This window comes from Heliangelus exortis, chromosome 1 (genome assembly GCF_036169615.1).
Source record: "Heliangelus exortis chromosome 1, bHelExo1.hap1, whole genome shotgun sequence".
NCBI classification, from domain to species: domain Eukaryota; kingdom Metazoa; phylum Chordata; class Aves; order Apodiformes; family Trochilidae; genus Heliangelus; species Heliangelus exortis.
In genome coordinates this window covers 139,205,545-139,215,562 of record NC_092422.1, presented here as the reverse complement: position 1 = coordinate 139,215,562, position 10,018 = coordinate 139,205,545, and the positions used below count along the sequence as shown (strand labels likewise).

General features: G+C 43.9%; 1 protein-coding gene across 8 annotated transcripts in view; it reads left to right on the top strand.

The window, feature by feature from the left end:
- Nucleotides 1–10,018, top strand: part of LOC139787907 (uncharacterized) — a 36,641-nt gene that overhangs the window by 6,895 nt on the left and 19,728 nt on the right. For 4 of the 8 annotated variants that reach the window (XM_071727352.1, XM_071727300.1, XM_071727317.1 and 1 more), the window contains exons 2-6: nt 5,544–5,643; nt 6,211–6,325; nt 7,605–7,779; nt 8,359–8,470; nt 9,426–9,532. In XM_071727352.1, the coding sequence (XP_071583453.1) occupies nt 5,544–5,643; nt 6,211–6,325; nt 7,605–7,779; nt 8,359–8,470; nt 9,426–9,532 (609 nt within the window). Of the gene's footprint in view, nt 1–3,475; nt 3,794–4,529; nt 5,454–5,543; nt 5,644–6,210; nt 6,326–7,604; nt 7,780–8,358; nt 8,471–9,425; nt 9,533–10,018 lie in introns of those variants that run through there. The other 4 variants (XM_071727308.1, XM_071727343.1, XM_071727327.1 and 1 more) reach the window with 4 other exon arrangements.

Below are 10,018 nucleotides of genomic sequence, written 5' to 3'. Positions count from 1 at the left end.
CAACCTCCACCTCACTACAGCCTCCGTTCAGGTAGCTGTGGAGAGAGATGAGGTTTCCCTCAGCCTCCACCAGACTGAGCAGCCCCTCAGACACTCCTCAGCAGACTTGTTCTCCTGACCCTTCGTCATCTGCATTGCCCTGCTTTCCCTGCTTTCTACATGCTCCAGAACCCCAGTGTCCTTGCAGTAGGGGCCCAAAACTGAACACAGTACCCAAGTTCCAGCGTCACCAGTGCTGAGTGCAGGGGGACAACAACTTCCCCGCTCCTGCTGGCCACACTGTATCTGATACAAGCCGGGATGGCATTGGCCTTACTGGCCACCTGGGCACACCACTGGCTCATATTCAGCCAGATGTCATAGAATCATAGAATTGGCTGGGTTGGAAGGGACCTCAGAGATCATCAAGTCCAACCCTTGATCCACTACCGCTGCAGTTACCAGACCATGGCACTGAGTGCCACATCCAGTCTCTTCTTAAATATCTCCAGGGATGGAGAATCCACCACTTCCCTGGGCAGCCCATTCCAATGTCTGATCACCCTCTCAGTAAAGAAATTCTTTCTAATGTCCAACCTAAACCTCCCCCGGCACAACTTGAGACCGTGCCCTCTTGTCTTGCTGAGAGTTGCCTGGGAAAAGAGACCAACCCCCCCCTGGCTACCCCCTCCTTTCAGGGAGTTGTAGAGAGTGATGAGGTCTCCCCTGAGCCTCCTCTTCTCCAGCTGAACACCCCCAGTTCCCTCAGCCTCCCTTCATAGGATCTGTGCTGGAGTCCCTTCACCAGCCTGGTTGCCCTCCTTTGGACCTGCTCCAGGACCTCAATCTCCTTCCTAAACTGAGGGGCCCAGAAATGGACACAGTCCATCAACACCTCCAGCTCTCTTATAACAAAGATGCTTTCTGCACCTGATTCCATCTCAGAGCATTTTTTCATACAAAGTGCAACACTGAAACCTAAGTTCAAAAGCCACACCACATTTTTATATCTTCAGTCTTACATTCTGCTGGAAACAGATGGAGAAAAAAAATACTTTTTGTTTAGAAAAAAAATATTAATCAAATACTTTATCATCAAATCATAGAGATAATCTGAAAGGTTGTTTTGGAGTCATTGGGATGATCATGAAAATCAGCTGACAGTGCCATCAGTACAAAGATGTAAGCCTTTTTGGGCAGATTAAATCACTAAAAAGTTACTTCAACAAGCCTTTGTTTTGGTTAGATTGTTGCCCTACATAGCTGCCCTGGCAATGCAGCCAGGTTCAGACACCACAGTCCACACAAAGGTAAAGTAAATAAATGGTTAAATAACTGTATTCCATATGATTCTGCATGTCTGTAGTACATGTCTCTAGTACATCTTCTGGATACTGGTGGCCTAGAACAAGCTTCGCAACCAGAGAGACACCGAGAAGCTCGTTCAGCTCACAGAACTGCTTCAGACTCTTAGAAATCAGGTACTCAGGGAAATACTGTCCCAAGGCAGACATACCAGTGTGACTAAACTAATGTGGAACTTCTCATTTTCGCTAATGCCTTCAGTAGTGATTCCCCCAAGAGAGAATATTTTTCAGAGATGGTAATTCACTCACTCACTCACTCACTCACTCACTCGTTCACTGTTCACTCGTTCACTCATGGCAGGAATCACAGTCAGATGAAAATGCAAGGTTGGCTGGAGGGCCCAGCTCCCAGCAGGTAGTAGGAATTTGCCATGGTGATGACTTTTTCCCAGCCGGCCCCATTTTACCCAGCAACCTGTTTAATATTAACCTCTTCTTCTGAGGCCCAGAGGGGGAAGCACCAGCAGCAAGTTGTCTGGGTCACTGCAGGCAGACAGGGCTGGAAAGTTAAATAGTGCAGCAGCAAGCAGAGGAGAGAGTGTGACACACAGCCCCCACGGTTTCCTACAAAAACTGTCTGCAGCACTTCTCTGGGGCTTTCTGTCTTCCCTCTTACTGTGATCTTGTCACCCTGGCCCCTATACCATCATCAGCTGTAATACCCCTTTTCAGAAACAGTGGCTCAGGCCTCAGTGGCTATTCTAGTGGAGCAAAATACAGGGTTAGCTCTTGACAATCACTCATATAAGCTCTTATTTTCATTGTAATAAACCCAGCAGATAACGTCAGAACCTGGGATGCTCACAAGACTGCAGGAGTGCCCTTAAAGATCTGCTTGAGCATCCCTGCTTTGTCTTAGAGGCCTACAGGTTCATATTAGAAAGCTGAGCTAGAAACCCAACAGGCTGTTTTTCCACTTGGTTTGAGGAGAAAAATGGCAAATCAAGCAACACAGTCTTTCCCCCTGACTTACCTGATACAGCAGACCAAACTGGGTGTCTACTGCATAAGATCACTGTGAGATAATAATGATCTTTAGAGCTGAAAACTGAGTGACTAGCTTGAATACTAAATTATATTGTCCTGTAGCATGGCAAAAATGCTATAGCCCAAATAGGTTCCTACAGTACTGTGGTCTTTCCAAACAGATCTCACTAGAAGCAAAATTATATTATCATTTGTGTATCTTTTTCAAAATTGTAATCCTACCTACTCATTTTCTTTTTAGTGCATCTGGCTACCCATCCCCCCAGGAAGAAGGTACCATTCACAAAATCTTCAGCATCCATTTATGGTATCCGTTTATGCAATCTGTCATTCCTGCAGTCAAATTCCCTCCAGACTGCATAGCAAAAGTCAGAAGCAGTTTTGTCTTTGTAACTAAACAAACCTTGTTTGAAATTTCTTTGAATGTGTTTAGTTGAAAAGGTTGGAAGGCTGTAGAAAACAAGACAAAAGTTGCAGGAAACTTATTTTGAAAGGGACAAGGGTGAATATGTTTTTAACAACTTATGTGTTACAATGTCCTGATTAATGGGTTACAGTAAAATCCATTCCCTGACATTGATTACTTCAGCAATACACTAGCAATCACTTCAGCTAGTTTTATGCTATGGAGGGAAGCTGCATACAATGATGTCTTTTACCCTCTAAATCAATTCTGTCGTGGGCAGCCATTTAACTCTGATATTTTCTGCAGAATATAAAATCGAAACATGAATAGTATACGCATTAGATCCCAAAAGTATCGGGGCTTTTTTACAAGAGAATGAGGATTTATTAGTTCCAGAGCCCTTGTTTAAAACCACCCTAAACATGTTAAGGATTGACTTTACAGTAGGTAGGAGGCCGTGGTAGTTGGTGAACCCAGATTGTGTTCTGGGGGTAGCCGAGTGTCTGTGGTGCGTGGAGTTTTGCTACAGCTGGCTGCAGGCCTACAGCATTCCTCGCCGGGGAGGCTGAAAGCTGGGTACAGCTCTTAACCCCAGAAGAAGGAACTTAACAGCTGCATTTGGCGAGGTTGTGGAGGAGGCATGAATGCAATTCCTCTGCTTTTTAGGAATAAGCACAAAGGGGCTCAGTCTGCAGAGGCATTGTGTTGGCGAGCAACGAATTCACTGATTAAAAAAAAACAAAAACCTAACAGCAAAGGAATCTGAAAAATGAGAAAAGCCTTTTAAAGAGTGAGGGAAAAATCTGGCACCATGTGAACAAAAATAATCACTGCGGCTTTCCTCGCCCCGTTCTGAAATGGCCCCGCACCCCGGGCACCCAGCAGCTCCAGAGCTCAGCTGTGTCCGTGGTTAATAATAAATGGGCTCTCTCAGCCAGGATCCACTGCCCTGTGCACCCCCATGCTGCTCCCAGCCCTCCCTCCTGCTCCCAGGGCTGCCCCGGCACCGCTCCGGTACCGACCCAGCCTCCCCGCAGGAGACAGACGCCCCGAGGTAAGAAGCACGACAGGACCCCGTTGGATGCACCGGGTCAGCCCCGAGGGGAGGCGAGCGGAGAGGGTTTGGAGGAGGGAGGAAAGTCAGTCTGGCTGTGCTAGAGCTGCCTGAAACTTGGACCAGCGACCGGCAAAGTTGCGTTACAAGGCGAAAGGTCAGACGGGTCTTGCTGCAAAACTTGCCAAGCTTCAAAATATTTTTCAGCCAGCCCAGGCTGAGTGTTGGCTGAGTTTCCACTGAACATCAACTAAGTCATATTTAGTTTGAGGTGGTGACTAGCTGGGCACTCCTGGATGTCCTGCTTCAGAGTTCAGGGAGCTGTTAAAATTCAGAGCACAACTTGAGCAGCTCATCTGATCTTTGGCATAATCTTTTTGGCTTAATTAATTTATTCCAAAGCTGACTTTAGCCCCAGAGGGCAAAGGGTGTGTATGCACACGCAGTCATACCAGAACATTTGCATGAAATGCTCAGGCTGCTGAGCTTAGCACTGCGTAGGCAGAGGTTGTAAGCATGAATTAAGAGCTTGTGCTGCTTTTGTGTCATGATATGATTCCATAAATTTAATTAAGATTCCTGTCTTTAAGAGGTTTTGGAAAATGGAAAAAAGTCTTACAGTTTTGGTCAGGTGTATGTTGCTTCTTGTGAGATGTCTGGCAGAACCAGTCACTATTTTCCTGTGTTATACAGCCCAAGCAGTCCTGGATAGCTGAAGTCTTTATATTTGAGCAATAAAACCCCCTCCTCCTGGTTGTAAGATGGTTCTGTATAGCTGTTGTGTCACACACTGTGCAGAGATCAGAATCATGTTATGCTAAATGTAACACAAAAACAGTACTGGGTTCTAATTAATTTACCATCTGAATTAATGATAGGTACAAGGGAGTGAAGAAAGGAATCCTTTCCTCCTGGAAAAGGGGTGAGGAGCAGAAAGGCTGGAAGAATATCACCAAATGTCCAGGGAAAATAGGTGAAGAAGCCAGGCAGTGAGTGAAAATGCCCTGAGGCCCAGACCAGATCAGTCTTTCGCTTTTATGACTCTCTCCCCTTCTTTGTCTGTTTGGAAATCAATTTAATTAAAGTGAATAGGAGTTGCTAAGAGACCAGAGGAGTTCTGGAGTTTGTTGCCGGGGCTGAATTGCCATTCTGCTTCCAAGGCTTTGCACTAAGAAGGATGATGTAACTTGAGCCTACAGAAAGCCTTCCTGGCTCTAGGGAAAGCTGCTCTTTCCTCGGAGCTACAGTCTGGTTTACCGGTTTTCAGCTCCTTTCTTTGTTTTACTGAACTGCTTGTTTTCTCCTAGACACTGGCAAAACCCAGGTTCATCTCTTTATAACATTCCCCTGCCTGCATCGATCTGGGAGATTTCTCCTTGTGATCTTTCAGGTTGGCAGTGGCCAAGCCTGCAATTTATCATGAGCAAGTAGCTTTGGAAATAAGCCTACTTCACTTCTAAACTCTCTCTAGTTCATTACTCCTCATACTTTCCTCTGCCCCACCTTGATTTCAGGCCAGCATTGACACCCGATCAGGTGAACATTTCCAACTCCATTTCTGCAGCTTAAACTTCTGCTTTGACACCCTAGCTCATGGTTGAAACACCAGGAGTCTTCAGGCAGTCTCCTGGGCAAGCATCCTTTACCTTCCAGGATCAAGGCAAGTGATGATATGTTTAGCTTCACACGGTTGCATCATTGCTAAATTACTTTTTTTTTTTTCATTTTTACCTGAATTGTCTTATCTCAGGACCATCTGCACAAGATGATTAGGAAGATAACCTGTAGCCTGGGAAGACATGTGGCCACTGTGGCTTGTGGGACCAGGCAGGTGAGAAGATTTCTGCATGGTGAGTAGTGCTTTCTGAAATGGTTCCCGGGTGGAAACCATTTTCCTCATTTGAATGCAGCAGAGATCTTGCTGGCAGTGTTCTAGGAGCAAAGCAGAGAGCAGCAATAGTCTTTATGCGTGGTAGTCTTATAATACATTGAGTTACTATGGTATCCTTCTCCTGGTATGGTTGCAGGGCTCAGTTTGTTTACAGTCATGTTAATTTCAAGTAATGTTAATGGAGACAATGACAACCTAGCTGCAAAAGTAATGGCAGAGGAGCATTCAGTGATGATAAGGGAGGTTATGATTCATATTAACAGTAGAGATATTTTTCAAATATCTCGCATAAAAAACTAAGGCAAAGAAGGCCTTAGTCTTCTTCAGGTTATTTGTGAATTCACCTCAAAGAACAGCTGAAAACTATAAACAAACTATAAAATTTTAATAATACTTTTGTAATATTTTTATAAATTATTATAAAACTAATTTTCTGTGATGGTGACGATTTGCCTTTTATAAAACAGCTCAGCAGTTACTGCAAACACTCAGTGTAAATAATTCACTTTTTTATGTTCATCCCCAGGTGCTCATTTCAAGATTCAGCCCTCTGTTCAGGAAGCCCTGATAAAGGGGAAACCAGTCGTAGCCTTGGAAAGCACCATCATTACACATGGAATGGCCTATCCCCAGAATCTGAGGTGGTGGATTTTGATGTTCCTCCTTCAACAAAGTTGTAAAGTTGGTCAATTTATACTAGTAATATTCTTGGTCAAGCCAAAACCCTTGCAAGAGCAAATAGAAATGTCAGGTTGCTAGGCATGTAGAATATGAATTCCAGTGTAAAACAATTATATTTGGACTTTCTAGGGCACAAATGGGATACCTATTTATCTCTTTATCCAACACCTTAAATTTCTGGCTCCCTTTAAAATGTGGCAGGAGATAATGCCATCACTTGCTCTAAGAGAGAGCTACCAGCCTTTTTGGCTGCACAGTTTGTACAGACTTTGAGAACACTCAGCAGTTTCTTTCGTTATGTCTTTTGTAATGCAATAAGGACTGAACACAATAGTGAAATCTGTTCTTTAGCTCTGCTCAGAGCAGCTACTGGGAGTGCTGCTGGTCCCTCTTGCTGCCTTCTGTGCCCAGCATAGAAACCTTCCTACCCCTACCTTTTGTTTATTGATGTTCAGTAGTTTTGGGTTTCATTTAGTTACAGTGCCAGAAATCATTGCACTCTGCCCTCCATCCTTGCTTCCAGAAAGCACAGGAAAATTTCAGTATTGATTTTCCATCTTGCTTTTACCTGGCCATTATTTTGCCTGACAGTCTTCCTTAAACTGAAGCTCTAAACATTCAGTTTGGGGGAGGAGGTAGTTAAGAATTGCCTGGTGTAGGTACAGATAGGTCAGAAAGGAAGAAGATGCTGTTCTTAAAAAAGAATAGTGTACAAATTATCAAGTGTCAAACCTGGAAAGCTTAGAAAGACCAAGTCTGCAGCCATAGAGGATCCTCAGCTGCAGCTCTTTGGCACTCCTGTTATTCTATATCTGACTTCTTGTATTGTGAAAAATATCTCCTGGTCATTTGAGTAGGGCTGGAGTTACCTGGTGTTATCATGAAGGTGTAATCTCAGAGGAATAAGGTACAGGAAATAGGTACAGAAAGATCCTATTTTGAGAAGATCCCTGTTTTCAGTACTCTTATTCTACAACCCGTTTTGCCCATAAACCAAGCAGTTTTTCTCAAAAATGAAGCATAGAGTTTGGACATTGCTGTCCTGAAAATGGGAGCTCTATGCTTCTGCAAATTCATGGGCAAAGTCTTCAGCCATTATGAAGATACAGAAAAGGAACTGGACTCAGCTGAAGTCACAAGCACTGTATAAACTGAGAATGATGGCCATTAAAGTTGTTCTTTCATCTGATTGTTTGCCTCACTAAATTTATGACTTTTGTCTTGTTTTTCTTATTCTAGCATGGCCAAAGAGGTGGAAGAAATAGTAACAACAAATGGAGCAGTGCCAGCCACTGTAGGTATTTTAAAGGGTCGAATCCACGTGGGACTCATGGAAGAGGAAATTGAGTTCTTGGCAAGCAGTAAAAATGTAGTTAAAGTGTCTCGGAGAGATCTTCCTTTTGTCCTTAGCCAGGTATGATCTGCAGACTTTCTATTATGGTGTTTTCTATACAGCAATAGTATAGTGCTCTCCAGGTGCAGGCCAGATGGCTTGTAAACCTCTTGAAAATGTCACATAAAGTGGCATCTTATTGGTAAGCTCAAACATGGTCCTACCTAGTCAAAATACAACAGAGTAAGGGAATAGCAGCTATGGAATAGGGATCCTGAAAGGTTATTCTGGATTGGCTGGCAAGCCATGGGCACTTGGCTAATAATATTCTCATTGGCCTGATAAGGCATCATCACATTACATGTAAAATGTGTGACAAACAGACCATCCAGAGCTTAGGGTGACAGTAGCTGCCTGTGAAACCTTCTGGTTGCAAAGCCATGGAGAACAAAGGCCACTTCTGTCATCAGGGGAGGAACAGCTCAAGTACCGGGGACAATGATTCCTCCGTATTTTTACCTAATAAAATATTTGTATCAGAATTTCACTTGTCAGCTGGTGACAGCAGGCTGCTGTGACATTGCTGTGTGTCAGAACACACACATGTTGTATTCTCTGCATCATCCTGGGTGCTGACTAAGATTGGTTGTCCCTTGACAGGGCTTTTCTGGTGGCACTACTGTGTCTGGAACAATGATTGTGGCGCACAAAGCAGGAATCCCTGTGTTTGTGACAGGTGGCATAGGAGGGGTCCATCGTGGAGGAGAGAACAGTAAGGAAACCAACACATTCCACTTTTCTCTATATTGGTACTGTTTTATTTGATTTCATCTTTTTCCCAGTCTGTCCTACAGTAACTGTCTCCTAAGAAGAGTAAAGTTGTCATCCTTCTTGACTATAATATGGTTGTTTTCTACCTGGTGTATGGTTTCCAGGAGCTTCAGAATATTCCTCCTGAGGACTGGCCAGTTGTTAAGAGGGTGGGAGTTTTTCTTTTGCTTACACAGGGTTATATGGGGGCTGACTGTACCTCTTCCACTTCCTAACAGCTGGATAACCTGATACTGGCTACCAGGCACAGTGGTTTTATTGATTCTCTCTCAGCTGAGGGGAAGAGTGCCACCACAAAAGAGACTAAGACCCTGATCCACATTAGAGGCATGTCCTCCTCTCTCAAAACCTGGAACATGGCCCAGCCTTGGCAGTGAAGCTTGCGACCTTTAAGTGCATTCTGTTTTCTTAGCCATATATATTCTTAGCATAGCATAAGTGCACTGCCCTTTCAGATGTGCTGTAAGTTCCAGACCAGGGAGTTTCCCGAGGCCAGCAAAGCTCCTGTGGCACTTTTTCTGCCAATGATGTCAATACCAAAATCAAAATCTTAAATTATATTCTGTCTCTTTGAACTGTGTCCTTGCTATATAACACTTTTTTTTCTATTCTACCAAATTTTTGCATGCTATGTATCGATGTGATCAAAGACCCAAGGGACACAGTGCAAGACTGCAGCTCTGTCCTAAGCCATGTAACTCCTTTTTTTGTCAATATCTCCTTCCATCTCAACAGCCAAAGGCGTGATCTAAACTGGCAATATTTACTTGTGAATCTAAGTGGTTTCAAAAGCAGGCAGTGTCATCCCAGGCAGATCTATGTTTTTAAGAGGGCAGATCACATCAGCTGAGAGTACAACACAATCAATAACAGAATGGCTGCTTGTCCCTTGACAGCTCTGGATGTGAGTGCTGACTTGACAGAGCTGGGACGAACTCCGGTTGCTGTTGTATCTGCAGGAGTCAAGTCTATCCTTGATATTGGCAGGACACTGGAATATCTGGTAGGTAGCATGGGCTGCTGAGCCCAAAAGAAGATAATGTACTTTGTGTACAGAATGCCCAGTGGTGTTGGGGCAGGTATTAAGCCTAGGATTTTTAGAAATTACTGTTGAGAGGACATGAAGCCGTATTTACGGTTCTCTAGTTCTGGGATCATACAAGCACTGGGCTGCTCCCTAACAAATCTATCCATGGCCAAGAGGCTGTTCTGGTAGCTATTCCAAATGAGGCAAAAGGCAGCACTAGCCAAACCTCTTTCTCTGGTCTTAAAGCTTGCTTTTCTAGGAAAATGCTCCAGAAATGATAGATCAGACAAGCTAGATCCGTCAAACACTAAAATAAAACCAGAACTGAAGTGGGAAATGAGATGGTTGTTTCAGTTGAGTAACTTTTTAAGGTTTGGTATGTTTGAAAACACCAGGACCAGCACTTCAGATGACAGCCTAAGTCAATACTTTTCTATTGCAAATAGCTGATCAAAAGCCATG